The 23,082-nt window shown below is 42.7% G+C and overlaps 4 protein-coding genes across 7 annotated transcripts in view; 3 read left to right on the top strand and 1 right to left on the bottom strand.

The window, feature by feature from the left end:
• The first annotated feature begins 1,883 nt into the window (after positions 1-1,883).
• Positions 1,884-8,009, top strand: rassf6 (Ras association domain family member 6). Of its 2 annotated transcripts, XM_084034581.1 has the most exons (10): positions 1,886-2,032; positions 2,503-2,581; positions 2,737-2,894; positions 3,924-4,018; positions 4,138-4,337; positions 4,548-4,649; positions 4,940-4,991; positions 5,068-5,186; positions 7,120-7,217; positions 7,629-8,009. In XM_084034581.1, exons 1-10 carry the CDS (start codon positions 1,974-1,976, stop codon positions 7,702-7,704), a joined length of 1,038 nt encoding a protein of 345 aa, XP_083890707.1. In that variant the 5' UTR covers positions 1,886-1,973; the 3' UTR covers positions 7,705-8,009. The 2 variants fall into 2 exon arrangements, with proteins under 2 accessions (XP_083890708.1, XP_083890707.1); XM_084034582.1 differs by lacking the exons at positions 7,120-7,217; positions 7,629-8,009 and adding an exon at positions 5,860-5,950 and having other exon boundaries at positions 1,884-2,032; positions 5,068-5,281.
• Positions 8,010-9,569: 1,560 nt separating this feature from the next.
• LOC311029326 (hatching enzyme 1.2-like) lies at positions 9,570-12,115 on the top strand (the record flags this gene model as incomplete). Its single annotated transcript, XM_084034422.1, has 8 exons — positions 9,570-9,638; positions 10,019-10,040; positions 10,128-10,190; positions 10,282-10,422; positions 10,599-10,716; positions 10,805-10,983; positions 11,199-11,280; positions 11,968-12,115. The coding sequence occupies 8 exons, from the start codon at positions 9,570-9,572 to the stop codon at positions 12,113-12,115; spliced, it is 822 nt and encodes a 273-aa protein (XP_083890548.1).
• Positions 12,116-12,317: 202 nt separating this feature from the next.
• Positions 12,318-16,619, bottom strand: LOC311029882 (cystatin). Of its 2 annotated transcripts, none has more exons than XM_084035281.1 (5): positions 16,453-16,619; positions 16,185-16,332; positions 13,120-13,271; positions 12,939-13,040; positions 12,318-12,784 (listed from the first exon to the last, which is right to left on the bottom strand). In XM_084035281.1, the coding sequence occupies exons 2-5, from the start codon at positions 16,270-16,272 to the stop codon at positions 12,689-12,691; spliced, it is 438 nt and encodes a 145-aa protein (XP_083891407.1). In that variant the 5' UTR covers positions 16,273-16,332; positions 16,453-16,619; the 3' UTR covers positions 12,318-12,688. The 2 variants fall into 2 exon arrangements, with proteins under 2 accessions (XP_083891407.1, XP_083891406.1); XM_084035280.1 differs by having other exon boundaries at positions 16,185-16,328; positions 16,452-16,615.
• Positions 16,620-20,270: 3,651 nt separating this feature from the next.
• Positions 20,271-23,082, top strand: part of il11ra (interleukin 11 receptor subunit alpha) — a 57,582-nt gene continuing 54,770 nt past the window's right edge. For both annotated transcript variants that reach the window (XM_084035303.1, XM_084035302.1), the window contains exon 1: positions 20,271-20,409. The gene's annotated coding sequence lies outside the window, so the exon portion shown is untranslated. The remainder of the gene's footprint in view (positions 20,410-23,082) is intronic.

Raw genomic sequence — 23,082 nt, 5'->3', positions numbered from 1 at the left:
ATTTGCTCCAGGGGACATAAAGCTGCATGTCGAGGCTTGAAAGACACACGATGACTGATTGGACAGAAATGAGAGAACTCGGTGGACCAAAAACAGCTTTCAGATGAGCAGTTGAGCAGCTTTAAAGCTGCACCATGGCAGACCTCATGGATCCCTGATGAGCTCCAGAAAAAGAAGATTTAAATATTCCAATTATTTACAGACTCCATGGTGTTGTCAGAACTGTGGTTGTCACAATGAGACAGTACTATTATCATCATCATCATCATCATCATCATCAACCAGTTGATGAGAATGACCACTGGCGGTTTTGAAGCTCTCCGTAGCCTATATGAGAAAGCCCAGTTTGTAATACATTTACTGGAATAAGGAACATGGCTTGTGGTTTGCCGGATGCTTTGCCAATCATGGATAATTATATGCAAATAATGTAGAATATTATAGAGATGCATAAAAACCTGCTGTCCTTTAATATTCCATCATATATGTTTGTGGCGTGGTTGTCATGGTGCCTGGCTAACATGTTGCGTTACTGATGATTGAAGTGAAGTTTTGCACAAGACAGGAACATTTTGTAAAGCAATAGTGTCCCCATGCAAGATGCAGTCATGAAACTTTACAAGTGTGTTGCTGAGATCAAAATAAAGGGTTTGAATATGGGCCTGATGGGAGTCTGAGCCCCTTCAGTAGGGGGATAGGAAATAGGGATAGCCACTTTACTCTCCTGGTCTGAATTGGTGTAGCAGCTGGTGTGATCCCATTACAAGGTGCTCTCTGGGTGTTGTTGCCCAACTATAGCTGATTTGGTCTTGTTCTTGCATGCACGTTTGTATTTTATACAGTACTGATCATTTGTAAGTCAAAACTGCAATCGCGTTAGGATGAAGGCCTTCTGACTTGGCTTATCCATTAGAATAAAAAGGTATACGAATGTCACACGTCTGACATGATGATGTTGATGATACCAATCCCATTTTATACATTCTGATGATGTTCTGGTAATACCATGTGCGCATGTTGTTTGTGTACATTTTTTCATTTTGTATTTGACATTAGAAATATTTATTTACTTGAGTCAAAATGTTTGGCTTTCTGCTGTTATATCGCCTTGAATCTCGCTTTTTCCTTGCTTTGTCTGTCAAAGCACATTTTAAAGGTGCTATACAAATAAAGTTATTGTCATTATTATATTATTTTTAGTTTGATAATATGGGCTTTTCTTGCATTCCATAAGCATTACACAGAGCGTTTGTGTACTACACCTTTTTAAACCTTTTAAAGAGTGAGCTGTCAGTCAGAACGGGGAGTGCTGTGGCTGCTGGGATGACAACTGCTGAATACCTGAGATATTTCCTCCACCAGCAAACAGGCTGAGACAGAGAGAGAGAGAGAGAGAGAGAGAGAGAGAGAGAGAGAGAGAGAGAGAGAGAGAGAGAGAGAGAGAGAGAGAGAGAGAAGCCACGTGGCTTCTCCAACAATCTCTGCTCTCAGGCAGAATAAACAAATGGCCGCTCTACACTGTCATCACTGGTTACTGGGTGGAGTACTGTTATTAAATCTCTCGGAGACTGCACAAAAAAAAAGAAAGTGAAAGACTAAAGGCACGGCTAGAGAGAGAGAGAGAGAGACAGAGAGAGAGAGAGAGAGAGAGAGAGAGAGAGAGAGAGAGGAGAGGGATAAATATAACACCAAAACTCGAGTGAGAGAGAGACAGAGGGAAGCTATATTTAAAGCCCAGAGAGAAGAAAGACGAGGACAAAGAAGCAGAATAAAGAGGACAGCTTTGATTTGTCATGTAAGAGAGGTAAGACTTCTAGTTACTTTATGAAGGGGGACATCTTTGTTGTTCATCGTGGACATCATGCTGGTTTTTATTGAGGGAGAACCACTGAACCAGTCGGCAGCCATCGGCGTTTGTCTCCTACTTGCTGTGAATGATTTGTCCGTTTGTTTCCTCTCGGCAATAACCAGAGATGAAGCAAGCGGCTCGTCTCCCACTGATCCAGGCAGGGGACGGGAGGACGCTGTCCAGGTGGGTCACTTCCTGTGCAGCCGACTTCAGCCTGAACGTACTCCAGTATGTCACATATACTGGAGTACTCCAGTATATGTCACATAATTATAGAAGTAGGTTTTATTGACAAAGTATGTGGCCACGCATACGAGGAAGTGTTTTTTTTTATGTATATACACTGAAAAATACAACACATAGAACAAAAACTACAACAAAGTAAACAACATTTTGACGACTATATCTATATGCATATCTATCTAGACAATCAGAAATAATTCAGATTAAATTATTTAAATAAATAATAAATGTATTTAATTAATAAATACATAATTTGTTTTGTTGCAATTAGTAAATAACTTAAATATATAAATTATATATAATTAAATTGTGTGTGCATATACACACATGGATGTATAGATAGATAGTGCGTGTTCAAACTATAAAATATAGCTTTTCCAGGTATGAATATTAGTGTGTGTTCGTTTCAGAGCAGCGTTTCTGTCACTGCTGAACACCTACAACTGCTTCCTGAAGGACCACACTCAACTGCACCTCAGTTACTCCCAGGTGGGTTACAATTACATTTTCTATCATTTGTTGGACATTTTTCATAACTTAAGTGTACGCATCTTTATTTATGAGCTATTACATTGCTGTGTGTTGACTGGATGTGCGACGGTAATCCTACACCGTGCAGGTGTCTCTGGGTCTGTCTCTAACAGGGTGGTGATGGAGTGGTGGTGGTGGAAGGCTTCCTCAACATCTCCTGGGGGCTTCGGGGACCCATCAGGCTGAAAATACAGGACAGTAAACAGATGCCCCCCTGTTCTCCTGTGATCCCTAACCCCACCAGTCCACTCAGCCTGATGGGGGACAAGAGGTAGCTTTAGCTTCTTGTGTCATATTGCTAACATGTCAGCAACACAGAGACTTTCTTCTACACAAACTCTGTTATGCTGATGGATTGATTTCCATTGCTGATGTTATGTCATCTTTGTTTGAGACGATAAAGCTGGAGAAAGAATAAAACAAGTAACACGACACTTAAATGCTACAATGAGTAGGACTAGTTTATTTATTTCAAAGGGAACAGGTTAGATTACAAGGTAATATTTGACTCTTAGATTGATCATTCATACCAACTTTAGCAGCCTTTATGTTGCATGTTTTCTTATCCTATAGTTCTTTCAATGACTCATAATTTTCACTGCATTCGTCTTTCATCAAAGCGTGCTTTAAAAGAGGACCTATTATGTTCCTTTTCTGGCGTTTACTTCGTCTACAACCTGTTTACATGCTCAACACTTTATTTTCCCATCAGGCTGTGCGGCAGCCTCTCGCTGAAAAGCTTTGTGAGCTTCTGCCCCTCCTTCCCAAAAAGCCCAGTCCCATCTGATTGGTCAGCCACTCTACTTGTCCGAAATGTTCTGCCCCTGACCATAACCAGATAAGAGGAGTTGTAGCTCTTAGGATTAGTGAGAAAATGGATTTGAGCCTCTTGCTCTTAGGCTCCTTTCGAAGTCCATAAAAAGGACATTTACATTAGTCTTCTCAACATGGAGACTCCATGCTTAGCTTGCTTAGCTCCACTCTTACTAGCTCTGTGCTCAAATAGCTTCTGGGCAAATATGCAAATGTGCTACTTGGTGACATCACCACTTTACAGAAGCAAAGGCAAGAGTGTCAGTCAGTTCAGGATCAGAGTGTCTGTGGGGGAGAGCAACTCCCTTTGGACATGAACCTTTAAATGCACACAAAAACACTAAAGCCAAGGGGAAAATAAGATCAGCGGCTGGGTGAGACGTCATAAAGGTTTAAGGATGTAAAACTGCATGCTGTCTCTCCTTGCAGGTTGGAGTTGGGATCAGTTTTAAGTCTCTGAGTTGACTCCCTCTGTCCCGTTCTGCAGGGGTATGTCCCGATGGGGAGAGTACGTTGACCTTCACCAGATAGACGAGATCGCCGAGACGCCGCAGGACACAGTAGTCACCAAACCTTTACCAGGTTGTTTTTATTTCCCTCCTCTATCCCATAATGCCATTCTCCTCAATGTTAATACAAGAGTAAGAAGAACTCAGACTTCCTTCAGTAAAAGTTGTAAAGTTTGTGTGGACTCTCCGAAGGCCCGGCTGTTTATGAGACGACCACACTGCGTCCCGTCAGGCAGAAGAACTCCGAGCTGGAGGCCGAGTCCAACCTGTTTCGCTGCATGAGTGACGCCTCATTGGTCAAGAGGCGGAGGGGGAGGGGCAAGTCAGCAGCACAGAGAGAGAAAGAAAGACAACATCGCTTTTCTATCAACGGACACTTCTATAACTATAAGGTAGGTTCTGTGGAATGCTAGTTAAGTCCATGTTGAAGGAATAAATCTATCTGATTCTTCTCCCGCAGAATATGACAAATATCGTAGCTTGTAAAATAGAATTTAATGGATTAACTGTCTATCACGCCACAAACGAAACAAGATATGTATTTGAATAGAATGGATGGAAATTAAACCAGCCGTTAAATGAATGCACTGGCTCTCCTACAGACGTCTATCTTCACGCCATCCTACGGCACGCCAACTAAAGTCCGCATCACCAGCAGGATGACCACCAACCAGGTCATCGAACAGCTGCTAAACAAGTTCAAGGTGAGCTTTTGTGTGCCTTTTTCATAGCGATGTCATAGAAATGTATATTAAAAAAAATGTTCTGCCTCAACATTTTTTAAGACAAAAAAAACACCAAATGTTAGAGAATGATGTGTCGTGGTCGAGTGTATAGCAGGAAATTCAGGGGTTTGTGTTACAATATTGTGTTGCATAAGCAATTGAGAAAAAGTGTATCATCAAAAATCATCGAAACAGACCAGAAACAGGTTGGGAAGTAACCGGAACAAGGATCCAGGCAACGTTTGAATACTTGTCTTTTCCTCCTGCAGATAGAGAACGATCCTCAGGAGTTTGCTCTGTACTGTGTTCACCAGAGTGGAGGTAGAGTTTGTCACACATTCATGAAATACTCTACGTAGAACACCAGAAGCTCCTCTGATCTTGTCTTTGTGTCCAGAGAAGAGGAAGCTCAGTAACCGAGACCAGCCCCTATGGGAGCGCATACTACAGGGACCTTCTGATGACATCATGAAGATCTTTTTGATCGACATGGACGAAGAGGAAGTCAGCAACGATGTGAGTGTTCTAGCCCCACCTCCAAAAGAGCTACATCCACCAATAGAAGCACATCCATCTTCCTTACTGGAAGAATATCAATTAAGGCTAACTATGTTACGCTGCGTAGTATTTCAAAACTGGACTCACAATGCAGACGCTGAGACAGGAGTTCACAGAAAAGGTGGTCTTTAATGACAACTAAAAGAGTTAAAAAAAGGCAGCAGTTCCAGACGGTCCTCAGAGGAAACTCCAGAGCTGGGTTATAGAAGTGACAACAGGCAAGGCTGGGCAGGACTGGACGGGCTGGTGCGTGTGGCGGTTCTGTAGCACCGAGAGGGAAAAAAGCAGGTTTCAGACAAAAATCACAATATGAAAAAATACAAGCAGAATTGCACAAAGTCTTCTCGAACTAGGCCTGTGTGTTACCACGGTTGGGTTCACAACGAACTGGCGGAGACTGGAAGGGAAGGACCGGCTTAAGACAGCTATCGGGTGATTAGAGTAGACGGACCGCAGGTGAGTGGAGCAGCAGGTGAGATGAGTCAGGCTGATGAACAGAATGTAGGTCAGCCCTGGCCAGCCTGAGACGACACTGACAGACAGAGGGAGACAAACATGCAACAAGAAGGGAGGGGAAAACACAGGAGAAACAAGGGGAAATGACAAGGCACCGCAGATCCTAACAAACTAGACATTTATACATGAAACATCTTCTCAATATCTTGACAGTATATCACCACTCTAACTATGTTGTATGGTAGACCAGCACCGCCATTTTGCCTTTATTATCCATTTTGGCTATTATCTATTTGTTTTATTATTCAGCTAAATCTAACAGCTGGAACATAACATTTACAGCGATGAAAGCACAACGTCACCAGAAAGAATAGGCCTCCGCCCGATGAATCTGCTCCCACATACGGGCTCGTCGGACTTTCTTATGACTGACATGGCCGAAACAAACTTCCTCTCCATTTTCTACATTAACTTCACTGGCGCTTTTCTTAAACCTTCAGAGAGTTTCAACATGAAGTGTGTGAAGCAGGTGTACAAATTAAGGTGGAGCACCCAGAGAAAAGGCACCAACTACTTGGTTTGATTGTTCATTTTTCTACCATACGTCGTCTCCAAAGTCATACGATTTTGGCAGTACATCCAACCGGCCTCACAACCGCAGACCACGTGGAGCCACGCCAGCCCACATCCGGCATTGTCACTGCAAGATCGTGTGATCTTATGAGATCAGCCACACGGGACAGCTGATGCAACAATTGGTTTGCACGACCAAATCATTTCTGCAGTCAGAAACCGTCTCAGGGAAGCTGGTCTGCATGCTCGTGGTCCTCACGTGGTCTTGACCTGACTGCTGTTCATCGTAACCGTCTCAAGTCGGCAAATGCTCACCTCCGATGGCGTCTGGCACTTTGGAGAAGCGTTCACTTCAACAGGGCAGATGGAAGACAGCGTGTCCAGCTGTGGATCATCTGTGCAATAATCACGCTGTCTAAGCAGCATGTTGATCTGCCACACTTGTCAGGTGGATGGATTGTCTCAGCAAGGGAGAAGTGCTCACTTACACAGATTTAAACACATTAGTGAACAACATCTGAGAGAAAAAGGCTTTTGGTGTATTTAGGAAAAGTCTGAGATCTTTGATTACAACTCATGAAAAATTGGAGCAAAGACAAAAGTGATGCGTTTTATTTTTGTTCAGTGTAGACGGTTTAAAACATATTTATATAGATGTCATTATTATGTATTTTGTGTTTATCATTGTAAGGGTGACAACATATATGGGAGTGTCTTTTATGCCATTTCTTATTTGTCAATGTACATACAAACAACCTCACAGATTTAATTTGTAAACCATCCTTCCTCTCCCCTCCTCTCCCCTCCTCCCCCCCCCCCCCCCCCCTCCTCTCCCCCCTCCCCTCCCCTCCTCCTCTCTCAGGTAGCCCAGTATCTGAACTTGGAGCTCCCCATCCTGGAGCAGGTTCTGCTGAAACTCAGAGAGGAGGAGAACAGAGAGATCCAGAGAGTCATCAACAAGTCAGTATATCATCTAAATGCACTTAAATAGTGTTGTTTGGTTATCCCATTAAACCCACAGGAAATGTGGCGAGAGCATTTTAAATGAAACATTTGTGTTGTTTAAACATTTGGAATTGTTAAATGAGTTGAAATTCCCCTTTTATAAGAAAAAAACACACTTTATGTGTCATGTCTGGACTTCATGAGTTCAAGTCAAGGATAAAGTCTCAGTGGGATCTTACAGTATGTTTGTCCCTGTAGTAACACTACTTCAGCAGGTGATGGCGCCATTATGTTACAATGAATGGCCTTTTATTGATTTGCAGCTCACTCATGATGTCTGTATTTGTGTGTGTGTGTGTGTGTGTGTGTGTGTGTGTGTGTGTGTGTGTGTGTGTGTGTGTGTGTGTGTGTGTGTGTGTGTGGCAGGTACCACCAGCAGCACAGACTCCTGTCCCGCATGCTGACCTGTAAGATGTCGCCTCACATTGAGACCAGCGTCTGACGGCCTGCATCACAAGTCTGGTCGTTGACCACAGCAGACGGACCAGCGAGACGCTGTGGAGAACTCTGGGAAAAAAACTTTATAAACAAAGTTAAAGATGCAGATTTGGTGTTTGGAAGAGAAACGCAAATGTGATAATAGGAGGAAACATTCAAACAAAACAAAAGTTCCATTTTTATTCATCATATCATTTTTCATTTATTTTTGTAATCTGTAAAATAAGTAGAAGACCACATTGTAACATGCTGTTGTAAATAACTATAAATCAGATGTGTGTTAATAAATAGAAATTGTGGGACCAGCAACTTTGTGTGTTGTGCTTTCTGCCTGTTTCAGCATCACTCAGTCCACACACACAGACACACACACACACACACACACACACACACACACACACACACACACACACACACACACACACACACACACACACAGGTATGAATTGATTAATACATTTTGAAAATGATTTTAAAATTGGAATTTGATAGATATCTCAGAGATGTCATGGTGACTAGATCCTAGGTCTATGTCGGCTCCTCATAGTCTCTTAGAGCCACCCAGACCTTCTGCCTGCCAGATTCCCTGTTGTCCCCCACTGAGCCTCAGCTCTTAATCCCCTGTTCTTGTTTACATTACCTGCTTGTTTCTGGTGTTTGCCTGGTCTCTTGTGGACACGTGAGACTGACTGACTGCCTGTTGTTTACCTCTAATGCTCTCTGAGGGGACCAGTACTGATGCTCCTCACGGATATCCCTTTTCCAGCAACGCTAACTCGGTGCTGGTCCCTGCTGGTCTACAACCATGAACCGGTTATGTCAGCAGGAGGGACTGCCATTTTTTTATTAATCAGAGCTAATGGAGTAGCGTCTGAAGAAACCATGAAGATGAAATTAAAAGAGTGGTGGTCTTTGGAGGAGACAAGCCGCCTCCTCATTACTAACTCACTTTGATCCCAAATAAATATGTCTGTCTTTGGGATGGAAAATGCCACTTAAATGATTCCCAAGACATCTGCAATATTTCCATTTGATCGAGTGCTGCAGCCGTAAAAACACAAGTTGTGTGTGTGAGAAGTGGAAAACCCAGTAAAATGTCTCGGTGTGGAGGGAGCGGTGGTGCCTGGACTGTTTAGTGGCAAAGCCTTTGTAAACGCTCGCCACCCACCAGACGGCCTCATGTTACCCAGCAGCCTCGCTGTCCATGAGGGACGAGCCGATGGCAATACATGGAAACTGGTCGTTTTATTAAGGGAGGGAGTTTCCATGGAGCACACACTAAAGTACGCTGAGTAAGAAATGGAGTGTGTGGCGGGGGGCGTGGCTTCACTACACACTACATAATAATTAAAGATCATTTGGAAATCATTTATACAAATTCCAACTGTTGCTCGGTTCTGTGAAAAGCTGAGTTTTCGGCTCAGAGACATGTGAAACCTCCGGTTGTGACCCGGTGCATTATGTGTGTGTGTATGTAGATTTGCGTGTCCACGGTGGATTAGGTCTCTAATAACTGTCATTAATCCCTTGAGATGTGCAATCTGGTTTTCAAGGCTGTCGTCCATCAGTAAAGAGGAGCAGCTTGTCCGTCTGGATGTAAAGCATTAAGTTCTTGGTTGAATGGTCATGCTTATATGCGTGTAAATACATTTCACATGCAGAGTTTTATATTTTAACGTTCGTCCGGCTGCCATCTGGAAAGGTTCAGGGAGTTTCCCCGTTGGAGATTATCCTTTTATTAAAACGTTTGTTCAGGAGTCAGTGTCAGAGTAAGTCTGTTTACACTTCCTGCCCTTTGGCCTGTATAAAAGCAGGACTGCAACCTTTGTGGTCAGACTTCTCTACCGAGCAGCCTTTACCTCCTGGAAGATGAGCCTGAGTCTCTTCTCTGCTGTCCTGGTCCTGCTGCTGGGCCTCTCGGCTCAAAGCGATTCCCTGGTGAGTCACTTGTTTTCCATGTGAAACTCCTAAATGTCTATTTATAGCTTTCTGGCCCCGTTGACCTGCTTCTTCTTACTTACAAACATCTGCTTATAGCCAGCTGTGATTTTTAGACTTACACGTGCATTTGACGGCTTTTGACTCGAGTCATTAAATATCATAAAGACACAAAAATAAAACAGGTAAAAGAGATGAGACATCAGAGGGCAAACAAACCACACAATAAGCACATAATACAAGATTTGTAATACATCAATACAACATATACATGAAGGTATAGCTCACCAAACTATAAATACAATAAATAAATCTAAGCATATTTTCATGGCATTCTCATGCATTAATGCCTCCTGCTTACGTTCACTGTGTGTCTGCAGGAGCGACCACCATGGGACGAAGGTAACTGATATTACTCACCTCAGTGTTCCACACGTCTGATTGCACGGCGGCTCTTCATGTCCGCTGATCCCAATCCTCTCGTTTCAGGTGTTGAGACAGAAGGGCCTCGCCGTTTAGACCTAACTTCAAGGATTCTCCAGGCAAATAAAGGTGCGCTTCATTTCCTCAAGGGGAAGTGCCATAATGCTCTGTGAGTTTGTGCATCTGTTCACCACACCGCCCGTGTTTTGTCTCCCTCCAGGCGTCAGCCAGAACCTGGTGGAGGGGGACGTCGTCCTTCCACACACGAGGAATGCCATGAAATGTTGGCACACTTACTGCAAATGGCAGAAATCCTCCAACGGACTCGTTGAAGTCCCCTACAGCCTCAGCGATTACTTCTGTAAGGGCTCCGGGGTCGCTCACAGGAAGGATTTACATTTAGCTGGTTTTAGATACGTTGGAAGGAAGAAACTTTTTTCCAAAATCTGAACAAAGGAACTTTTAGTGACAAGGGTTTTTTGGGGCAAGTTGTTTGTGTTTGGATGTCGATAAAGGTTTATCTCGTTTTCGCTGCAGATGACACAGAAAAGGCCACAATCGAGGAAGCGATGGCGACTTTCCACCAGAAAACCTGCGTCCGCTTCGTTCCCCGCCACGGTCAGTCCGACTACCTGAGCCTGGAGAGCAAACTGGGGTGAGTAGTGGCGTCGTAGAGGAGACGGTCGCCATGGTGACCAGCCTGTTCAAACCTGCTGAAGTTTTTGAAACGTCGTCCCGTCCAGGTGCTGGTCCACGATCGGCAAAGACGGAGGCAAGCAGGTGGTTTCTCTGTCCGTGCACGGCTGTGTCGAACGCGGCGTCGTTCAGCACGAGCTCCTCCACGCGCTCGGCTTCCACCACGAGCACACGAGGAGCGACAGGGACCAGCACGTCAGGATCCACTGGGAGAATATCCCAGGAGGTCAGCAGCACACACATAGGCAGGCCTTCATGGAACTGATACGTACATTTTTCATCAATGTGCACAATGACACTTAAATGTAAAGACAATATGATGAGGAACTTTAACACAATACATTTAAGTTGCATATATATGTGTGTGTGTGTGTGTGTGTGTGTGTGTGTGTGTGTGTGTGTGTGTGTGTGTGTGTGTGTGTGTGTTGTTTTACTCTGCAGCAAATACCTTTGACTTCCACAAAAAGGACACAGACAACCTGAACACGCCGTACGACTACACTTCTGTTCTGCATTACGGAAGGTAAGGTCTTCTTCTAACATTCCACTGATTGTTATTGTTTACATTTTTCAACATAGAAACTTCATTCAAACATCATGTTCATCTCCGTTAGGACGTGTGAGCTGTTACTTTTCTTATTCATGTCATTAATACTTTCAGAACTAACGTTTTTCTCCATTTTAATCAGTGAATGTTCCAAATTCCACGTCTTTTGTACATTTCTGGTTTTAGTCGACCTAATGAGGATATTCATAACAATTAAACCATCCGTGGAATATATTGCAATATTCCTAACTTCTATTTGCACATTAAGCCCGCAATGAAATGTAGTGTCAGCTTTACAAAAGACCTAAAATATTCCTTTTATACATGATTGAAATTATTCAACTATTCAATAACTTTTATACTATTTGAACTGATTCCCACTTCTTAAACTATTTCTGCTGATTTACTTTCTTACACATTTAAACCAGCAAGTCAGCTGTTCAGCATCCAGCATTCACACAGAAATTGTTGTTATAATTATTATCGAGATATTCTTTATTGTTTTATGTTGTCCTGCAAAACATTTGAACCTTGTTTGTTTGCTACCTTATTTGCACAGGTAGCAATTCAAAAAATGTTTCTTTGATTGTTTTTTATTGAGAAGTTTTTACAAAATAAGATAACGAGGAGGGTTTTCCATGATTTATTCTTCTGATTTTCCAGGACTGCCTTTGCGTCATCGTATGGACTAGACACCATTACTCCCGTCCCAGATTCCTCTGTGGCCATTGGGCAGAGGGAGGGCATGTCTGATATCGACATCCTCAGGATCAATAGGTTATACGAATGCAGTGAGTACAGAAATCCTTAAAGAAACAGTACACTGTGATCCACCGTTTTTACTGAAATGTGTTAAAAGGCATTTTTAAGGCTTTTTTAAGGAACTCCCTTATATCGTGCAGCCATGTCAACTGTATTTTTCATTTTTATTATGAAAAAGTGTAAATATGTGATACAACTGTGTTCCCTGTTATGACGGATCTCTTATTATTCTTTTCAGATATTTGAAAGGAAATGAAAACACAAGACTTCATGAATGGCCATCTTATTATTGATTCATTTATGTAAAAATCCCCTCAATAAAATAAATACTGATGTAAAAAGCATCATGTTCTTTATTCTTGTCTCATACTTAACATCCTTAATCATGATTATATCAAATGTTCTCTTTGACAGTATACAAAACCATCAAACAAATGAATATACAGTATATCAATATGCAAACCTCCACACTGTGCTGACAAAAGTCATGTCAAAGTCATGATGTGCCATCGTTACCGACACACCCAGCAGTTCAAACCAGCTTCTTCAAACCCATCAACATCCTATCAAAATGTAAAAATGTAGTCAAAGCTACGGAGCCGAACTATTAAAACAATAACAGTTAAACCTCATCCACCAGTTTCCTGCACTTGTGCGTCTGCAGCTCATGTTTGTTGTTGCGGGGGTTGAAGGTCACCACAAAGTGGCACTTCAGCTGCTGCAGAGAGGGAAACAAAAATAACCGTCACACAGGAGTCGGGAAAGGCAATGTGTACATTTTAGTCTTTGTAAAACTATGAGACAGAAAAGCATGACTATATATATTGGTGCTATGGCTGGATGTCTTGCTTTATAATTAGCTTTTAAGTTACCTTTTTCTCAGGACTGCAGCTCTCCAAGTCATGCTTTTCAGTCTTAAGACACTTGGTTTTTCCCAGGACTGCGTCAATCTTAAAGTTGATCACGTTGGTCACCTAAAGGACGGAGGACAGATCTATTAGACGGTGCTGGCGGGGCGGTGGAGTTCCTCTGGTTCTGAAAGGGGATCAGGACCTGACTCTGAGCGGCGGTGATGGAGACCAGTTTGAACATCTTCTTGCTCTTGGAGTGAGCGTTGAACAACTTCACGGCGTGTTGCGTCGCCTCCTGAACCTCAGCGGACTCCAGATTCCTCTCAAACCAGCCGCCCAGGAGAGGCACTTTTTCTAAAAGGATGTTCAACACAGACAGAAATGCATGAAACGTGTCATAGCTATTGGTGGGACGACTCATTCACCTACATGTTTTTAATAAAAGATAAGATAATTCACTGAAATGCAGTCGTTATGTCTTAATATTCTTTGTTGAGGGGTGGGTCACCCAACAATTTTTAGTCTGGACTTGAAAAGATCCCATGGAGCTCTGTGAGCAGATCAAAATAAAAAAAAGAAGAAGCTCAGTGCTCTTAAAATTAAGTCATGAAACTCGTTTAACACTCACCAGTAATTGAATTGTTTGTCACTTGCTAGTCACTTGACTCATTTGTCATGTGATGATTCATTATTTAGTCGAGTGGTTTTGTTGCCTAAACCTAACTGCCTGTCAAGTTGTACGTTTATTGTAAGACACATATGCATGTAATGAGTGGAAAGTGACCCGCTGGCCTGACATTTACAAATTGGCACTAGAGGCATACATAGAGCATATATATTCATTGAGAGTCAGCAGTGGTAGGACTCTGTGTGTTCCTCTGGGGTTTTTGTTCTCCTTCATCCTGAAAATGTGCTGCTTCAGTCCAGATCATCAGTCAGAGACTTGGAAACTTTCTGACAACTAAACCGTGGATTCAGACAGTTTTACTCCACCGCTGCCAAACTGTCTTCACTTCTCCAAACCAAGCCTCAATCAGCAGCCCGAGTGTATAAGGCAGGCTTTCTAAAGGAAAGCCAAGGGGGATTTAGATGTAATGGTTGCAGCTTCTGTACCTTGGGTGGCCCAGGGAGTCAACATGATGTTGGTTTTTATTGTTTGGACAAACTGCCAGAGAATGAGATTTCCACTGCCGGAAGGTTCGAGGTTTAGTCTTACACAGTGAAACAGTCTATAGATAGATTCCCAACCAACTTGGGGGTTTGGGGTTTTGATTTCTCAGACATTGAATGGATTGCCATTAAATTAGGTCCAGATAACTGTGCCGCCGTAAATTGTTCTGTTAGTGTTTCTGCACATTTCACGTTATTTACTGCTAAAATTGCTAATTTTAGCAGTTCAACTAACATGAACAAAGTCATGCTAAATACTTGATAAATATAAATATATATTAGCACCGCCATTGTGAGCATGTTAGCATGCTGATGTCTGCATGCCTCTCAGTTTCCAACCTGTAACGTGACTCAGCATCGGTTGAAATTCCTGTTTTTTGCAGCCATCTAACAGCTGTTCATCCCCACGCTGTCAAGCACAGACGTTCATTATGCATTGTTGTACAACACATGGACGACAATGGACGTCCAAAACATGTGTTCAGAGGTGCAACAGATCACACCCAACATTGGTTGGTTATCAGACTTTGGGAGGACTACGCTCTGAGTAACGATGAGGACTGAGTGTGACTTAATGTTCTTTAAAGGCACATTATGTAAGATTATAACACAGATTGTAAAGAAGTCAACTGTGAAGTTAATTGAATGACTAACACACCACAAAATGACAAATAAAAGCCAAGCCCATTTTTGCCTAATTTCTCTGATGCAACACTGTGGATTCGACTGTACAAACAGTAATCTGCACCTTACATAACTGACCAACTAGAATGTTCCTCTGCCTCAGTGAAAACCCTTCCACTAACAGAAGCCAGGCACTGCTGTTTGGTGAATTGGTCCTGAGTGGTCCTGATGGATTACTTTTCATTTCCAAACGCTTCCCAAACCAAACTCCGTTCTGCCAAACCAAATAGCTTCTGACCAATGACGACGTTCTCTTCCTTCTGACTCACTGTACCCAACCAGACGGCGGCAGAGTCACTGACGTGCACAGACACACGCCGTGCAATTTATTTTAAGAGTTTGAAATTATTTGAAGTTGGATCGCTTTATTGCTTGACTTAATACCGTTAATTGCCTTTAATAGTAACCTGCTTGTACAGGAGTTTAATTACAACCACTTTTTCCTTCAGTGTTACACATATTGTGAGGGAAGATGGAAACTAGCTGATGTCCTTGTCCTAACTTTGAGTTGATGCCTGTTTGATCATAACATGTTTGTATTTTCTGTCTTTTATATACCGGTAGATGCATACTCTTTCTTTCTTTCTTTCTTTCTTTCTTTCTTTCTTTCTTTCTTTCTTTCTTTCTTTCTTTCTTTCTTTCTTTCTTTCTTTCTTTCTTCTCTTTCTTTCCTTTGTAAAGTGCTACACAGATTGTTTAGTTGTGTCATTTCGTTGTACTATAGACATAACAAAGATAAATTGGCAGCGTCTCCCAACGTTTTGTTTATCTGATTTCTAGATTGTTGGTCATAAATCTGACTCCTGTCATCAGCAGTTGTACTGTCCTTTCAATCAAGTTGCTCTCTGTTGTTATTCACTGCTCTCTACACACATTACACAGTGTGTGTGTGTGTGTGTGTGTGTGTGTGTGTGTGTGTGTGTGTGTGTGTGTGTGTGTGTGTGTGTGTGTGTGTGTGTGTGTGTGTGTGCGTGTGTGTGTGTCTCAATGACACTTTGCCGTAGCACAACATATAAAATTGTCAAGATTTGTCAAAATGGACTTTTCCCAGGATTTTATCTCTGTGATGAACATCCTCATATTAATATGAGGTCACCCGTATGCGACTCGTCTGGATCACAAGAATAGAGGTAGTTAACCAACAGGCTGATGCCTGCCACATAGATGAAATGTAGTTGTAGAGCTTTAAATAGACTCATCTAGTAAAACCAGATGTGTTGCCTTGACTATTTCTTGTTTTTGTTTTCATGTGAAGACTCACTTTTTGAAAGTGATGTCATACGACGTCTGATCTGAGAAATGAGTCAGAAACGGAGTAGATCTGTTTAATCTCTGCCTCATAATAATCTTTCACCTCGCCTGCCTCTCTGTATCTCCCCATTACTCACACTTATTCCCCATGTCAGCACTTACTTGTTGTGACGACTTCGTCCACGGGCTTATCTCCCAAACTCAGCTGGATAGCTGACAGACACATCAGCACTGCCAACGGGAGGGCCATCGTATCAACCGTCACCAAACTGTGCTGGACTCTTCACAAGACTGATGGATGTGGACCTCCGCAAGAAAAACAAACCCAACAGGCTTCAGATGAGCAGGACTTGAATGTGCAGATGTCACAGAACAGAGAGAGCCAGAAAGTGCAAAAGAATGACAGATATCGAAAAGTGAAGTATTTACCTTTCTGATATTGAAACAAAAAAGCAGGACTTCACCCAGTGAATGCTGGAGCAACAGTGAGCCAGCCTGAGAGAAATAATGCCAGGGGAGAGGAGAGAAAGAGGGTGTTGCCTGTGAATGGCAGCGGCTGTTCAGCATATAAGCTCTGGTATGTCTCACCAACCGGTGAAGACCACACCCACCCGCTGCCTGGCAATGACGTCGCGCAGGGATTTAACTCCCCTCTGCGGCTTTGCTGTGACTGGATGGGGAAGGGTGTCCAAAAGTGTGCCATTGTGCTCTTTGTGCGTTTGCATTCATGTGTGTGGCGTGCGTCTGCAGCCGGCCAATGCCATGCCGTCTATACGTGTGAATGTGAGAATGGACCTGAACGAGGCACTTTTGTTGGAGGTCTGACTCAACCTCAGTTTGCCTGGCTGGCATGTGAGTCAGTGTGCAAACGGCAGCAACACAGCAGAGCCACGTGACGCGTCGTCCCTACGGACGGCAGCGTCCAGAACATTATTGTGGGATAAAGGGTTGGAACTGACGGCAGGGTATGGGGAGTCAAAGTGAGCGAGCCCGGTCTAGGGCAGGGGAGCCACTGTGCAGTGTCGGCGGTTTGCTCAGTGTGGTGGAGGATGAGGATGTCTGTTCATACGGTTCTGTCTCTTTTCAGGGTTTGTGGGCTCGACACAGGACTCATCACCTTTCCTGGGAATCATACACCCACATGTTCACACGTTCCTTGGTGACCTGGGTAATGTGGTGTAGGGTGCTGGCCGCCTGTGTTGATGCAAAGTTAAGTGGGTGAACATGTGAGCATGATTGGATTGGAGGAGACTCTGCCTTTCCTTACAGGACTGGTTTACAATGTTGGGGGGTCTGGTGGTTCTCCAGGTGCATCTCCGGAGCGGAAAGTCGTAGAGACTCGAAACCGGAAATAGGTACACGGCACACGAATTGGAGACGCTCTGACCTTCCGTTCCGCTATGGCGAAAATGTTTCCATCTTTCCATTCCCACAACAATATACAGAGAAAATGGGATTTTTTTCTGGTACACTTACAAATAGTAATTAATCGTGATTAATCCACATCCTGTGAATAATCTGATTAAAGTATGTGTAGTTATTTTTTCTTTTTGCCAATTAGGTACAGGTAGGTATAGTACACACACTTTAAACACACTTTAAACACACTTTACATTCATTTCTCAATCCTTGCCTTTTTAATGACTCTTACCTGGCTTTTTTGTAGTCAGTCCCCCTGTAGTTTTTTTTCTTTCATTTTATTTTCAATAGCTTTTTTCTCTTATGTTATCCATATTATCTCCTTATCATTTACCATTTTGTGTATCAATGTTAAAAAACTGCATCTCCACCTTTGTTCTATGTATCGACCAATCTGTCTACTTTATTCCCTCTCTTGGGTTTTGTACATTATATTAAATACATTAAAAATGTGTGATTCTAGGTCCAGGATGTTAACACAACAGAATAGGACAACTTCCATTACTTTTCATCCAACTGACGTCAGACTTATTCATGGAAATATTTGGGGCTGCTTGTTCATTGGCATTGTGCCAAAAATCTGAATAAAAGGTAATTAAGTGTGTTTTCATCCATGTAAACATGCTCACAGAGCTTCACATTAATCACATAACTTCAAATAAAACTCTTCCTGTGATTCATAATCAAATCAAAACTAAATACATTTCCTGAGGTCTTTGATATGTATCTATATGTACAGTATATGTAAATGTGTGCAAACTCAACACACCTCCTGTATGCAATGTCTTAGAATGGCCAGTAGAGGGAAGCCAAACAGCATCACATAAAGCAACAGGTGGTTGATAAGTCAACATGCTGCATTCTCATAGTCAGAGGATGGACTAACAAGGGAGCTGGACACAATACACACGCATAATGAGCAGCCAATACAAGCAAGTAGAGTTCATTCTCCTCAAACGTCACTGTGTGTTTCAGCTCCAGTATTTGGGATTATAAATAGAGCCACGAGACAAACTAGTGGGTTTGATGGAAGATAAGTGAGAGACGTTGGATGTAACAGCTGCACAAACAGAGATAGCTAAATGATATACCAAAAAAAAAACACTCACAGAGGAAGCACAGACAAAGACTGGTGAGATCAAGGATAGGCAGATGGGATCAGACTGACAGGTACATGGATCACCAGTAAGGCAGCTGGACTGGCAGACTAAGCACCAGGCCAAAAGGAAAGGAAGAAAAACAAGGAGACCAGCTCACCGCTCACTGCTGCAGGTCGTCTAACCCAAAACACTTTTGAAGAGAATACAGTGCAAATATGTAAAAAAATAAAAAATGAAAACCAGACAGTGAAGGCAACATGCTCCCTTCTCGGCCTGCCTGGTATTCACTGTCCCCCTAATGAGAAGTGCTGTAACTCCTCCAAGCTGCCACTGACGGGTCGGGGTCAGCGAGGGGGGCTTTATTTGGAAATCCCCCTTTTCCAACTGATTTCAGCGTTGTTTGCCCGATGAGTGGGCTGGACACCAACTGCCAAAGTTTTTATCAAACTGTTCTTGTCCAGTCTGTCCAAGGTCGAAGGTCAAAGTGACTTCACAAATAAATAACCTGGAACGGAGCACGCACCGCTTTGTGTTAGTGGAACTGTTTTTCAAGGTTACTAGGAAACCTCTTTTAGAGTCTGCTGTTGCATTGTGTTACGTGTTTTATCTTTATGTTCCTGAACCTGTTATGAACAATATCAATACTGAGAAGACTTCACAAACTGAGTGACCAGTTTGTCAGCTGTATGGATGCAAAGTTATGCAAAATGTTACCTGTGTGGAGTCTAAACTCCTCAGTGTGTGTCGGGGCTGCATCAGAGAGGTGGGCCCCCGTAGTGTTACGCTGGCAGATGTGTTTTTCCCTCTATTTGCATTCACGAGGCAGGCAAAGGTCACTGCTTTGGATAATGAGATGTGACTCTCATCCAATTTACTGCGAAAGTGCAGAGCACCGGAACCATTAATGGATTTAATGTGTGTCACTTTCCACATTACAGCTACATAATATGTAAAAATAAATAAATCGGGAACTCATGAAGTAGAATAAACACTTAAATCCTGTTATTTATCAGCCAACCGTGATCTGTTCATAACTAGCTGGGAAACAGTATTTATGGACATATAGTTGCTATATTTGTGTACATAATACAATTAGTGGGAGAAAACACATTATACATGTCCCCCGTGTGCTACTTGTCCTTAGCAGTAGAAGGCTGAATGTTTATCATCAGTTAACGGGACATAACAATAATGACATAATAATCATCATTTTAGTTACTGTTTATCATTTAGCATCCCCCCTCTCCTTAAAACAAGGTAAGAACTCATCATATTTGGATTATTGGAAAACCAGCTCTCATAAATAAAAAATATGATTAATTGAATTAAAATGTATAAAAAGTAATGGATAAGCAGTAGTTAAATTACCAACATGTCTAGTTAAACCTCCTGCTTGATCATTGTGTCTACATTCCTCCACTAATATCGCATTTGTTTAAATGATCAGTTCTCTACAGTTTTGTCAAACTACCATCCAATAGCAGCTTGTTTGTCCCGTGACTCGTGATGCCGTTGTAAACCATCATAATCCTGCTGCGGGAGACCCGCATGTAGTTTTTCCATGCCACATTCCGCAGACCTCAGACCTGGGATCAGCGCTGATAGCTCAGCCGCTCAGCTTCCACGATCCCTTTACAGTTAGGACCCGCCCACCAAAAAGCGTGTGATTGACAGCCGGCTCTTCCAACGAGGCGGCGGCTGACCCGTCTGGTCTCCTTCCTCCCTCCTCCCCCCTCCTCCCTGTCCGACGCTGTTGCTCTCGAGCCCCGCTAGTCCGTCCGGGGGAGCCGAAGAACAACTCGACAAAGTCCCAACTATGGAAGGCGACAACGTAATAATGCCCGCTTGACTCGGCGACATTTTCCAAGGTAAGTGTGTGGTTAGAACCGTACGAAGCGGGGAGGCGGGAGTGGGAACGCGGCGAGGGAGCTGCGCGTGCGGCGGCGGGGGGGCGAAAAGTTTATCCGGCTCACTAACCGGGACAGGAGGGAACACACTTACTCCAATGTTGTTCACAGTGGGGATGTGTCATCTTGCTAGCTCGCATGTTGCTCCCTCTTTAGCTCGTGGACCCCGAGCACTTGTTTTATGACATGTTCCTTCTCCAAGTATCAGCGTTATAAGCGTTATGTATAATAACCGGCGTTATTCTATCATGTGTTGTGATTTCATGATGATAAGGAGATAAACGTCCTCTGTTTCCTCCTCTGGTGATAACAGCTCTGAGTTTCGGTTTAAATTTTAATTGGACGCTTTGTCTTATGAAAGTTTATTGAGCTATATTGTTATAATTAATTAATTATTAAAAGTTTGTTATTTTGGTTTGTGAGCTGTCTGGTTGTGTGCATTCAATATGGAATATTTTATTTTTGGGGGAAGAAAGTAGCACCAAGCCAGTAACGTGTTATAATATTGATGGATTCAAAATGTATATATTTAATTCAAAGCTCATGTGTTATTTTGGTCCAAGCTGTACGGTTATGTGCATACATGGTATATAGGATTTTTTCCCCCTCGATACATCAAAAGCACTGAAGTTGCATTGGCTTTCATTGACTTGTTTTGCTTCCAGCTCTCTGATACAAGCACAGGAACTCTGTGTGGATGAAGCCTTGAAATCCTGAGTCATCCAAAAGCACTTGTTGATGTGATAAACAACATTAGCCTTCGTCCCGCGCTCTTTTTTGTGTATTCATCATCAGCGATGGGGAAGGTCGATGCTCCGAGGAATCAGGAGACTGTGGGACGGAGACAGTGGGACGGGGTCTCACTACAGATGTGCATTCCTCCAGCCAGCCTTTAAATAGAGCTGAACAGGAATGCAAACAGCCCAGGCAGAAAGACAAAGCCTGGGGGCGTCTCAGGGAGTAGGAGAGGGAAGGGAGGTGGCACAAAGAGGCAGAGAGGGAGACGAGGCTGCGGGCTGTTTTGCTCAAAATTACTTAAATGTTTCGCTCCGTCTGCTACATCTATACGACAGTGGTCTCGCTACAAACAGGAACGTTTTTCCTTGCGTTAAAAAAGTGTAGAGGACATTGTTTGAAAATGAACGGATCTGCAAAAACAAACCTAAAACGCTGTAGTGTGCATGCCAGGCCAGCAGGTGGCGTTTCCACGTGTTGCCGGTGTTGTTAGTTTACACGCAACGCTGGATTTGTGTATTCAGAAGATTTCACCCTGGAACCTGGTTTCACGAGTTTTTCGTCTGCAGCCCCCCAAATCCCGGTTGGCGTGTACAGCGGCGGAACGTAATAATACATTTGCGTAATTATGTTGAAAACGTTGTCGTGAAAACGGCCCATCAGATGTCTCCTAATGTTAGGCATAATGTGGGTCAAAGTTCATGTTATGAAAGGAGCTTCTACTAAGAAAGTCAAGCTGGATTGAAGATTTGAATGTGGAGATGTGCTCTCGCATCACGCTGTAACTTTGTGCCATCGGTGGCAGAATTTGAACCCAGAAATCGTGACGTGACTTCGGCTTCGCTACATCACGTCAAAGACATGATGTGGTACAGATCGCATGTTGTTGAGCGCACGGACGTGGAAACTTGTATTCCCATTTAGAGTCATTATTTGGTTGTTTTTGTTTGGTGGTTGTTTGTTTTTTATTTGATAGGAATGGACATATTTCACATGAATCATCGCGGTCATGATGTAGGAGTGTAATTATGAATGGAAGCCAAGCAAAGATTGTGATCATTCCGTAGTGTGTGGGTGTTCAGAGTATCAAGCTGCATCCCTTCACTTGTCTATATTTTTTCTCATTTATACTTTTAGCATATACTTAAGCTATTTAACATAGAATTAAGGCTTCACTTAGTCCAACCAAGGGATGGGATGAGAGAGGATAAAACAAACCCAATCACTATATGGTGATCGTGGTGAATTTCCATTATCTGGACAATCATAAATATCATGACTTCAATGTATTCAATCTTTTATTCATGCAGGGAGACCTTATGATTTAAGATTATTTGATTGTTTTTCACTTTAAAAAAGATGTAAATAAAAATATTTGTTTCTTAACACAATGTGATGTGACATCAGAATGTTTAAGTGGCGTTTTAGGAGTTTTAAGCATATTTTGATGATTATTGGGCAAACATTGTGACTTGAAATTGTTTTGGCCAGGATAACTGTGCTTGAAATTGTTGTCGGTGCCTAGTCCCCCTCCTCGCTGACTGGCCAATCATAGTGTAGCATCAGCCAGGTCCGACAACCGTCATAGACTCGTGTGATTGTTTCACATGTTCTGCATCTTCAGGCTGGTGTTGTTGATTAAATGTTGTCTAATAGTGATACTACATTCTGTTTATACATTTAAAAAACCTGTGGGACTAGCATTAGCAGAGTACATTAGTACATAATGAACTATAGCATGTCTGTGCTACGCTAGCTACTGAAGGTACACTGGATGTACACTGCTTTTGCTTTTTAGTGATTGTAACAGTGAATAAAGACCTTCATTCCATTGTCGTCCGTCTGGAGGTGACGTGGTGGTCCACTTACTCCTTAGCTTGTGTTTTTATCCTTTGAACC

The sequence above is a fragment of the Eutrigla gurnardus genome, assembly GCF_963514095.1.
Source record: "Eutrigla gurnardus genome assembly, chromosome: 19".
Taxonomy (NCBI): domain Eukaryota; kingdom Metazoa; phylum Chordata; class Actinopteri; order Perciformes; family Triglidae; genus Eutrigla; species Eutrigla gurnardus.
Note: the sequence above shows the minus strand (reverse complement) of the source record. Positions and strands in the feature narration are given on the sequence as shown.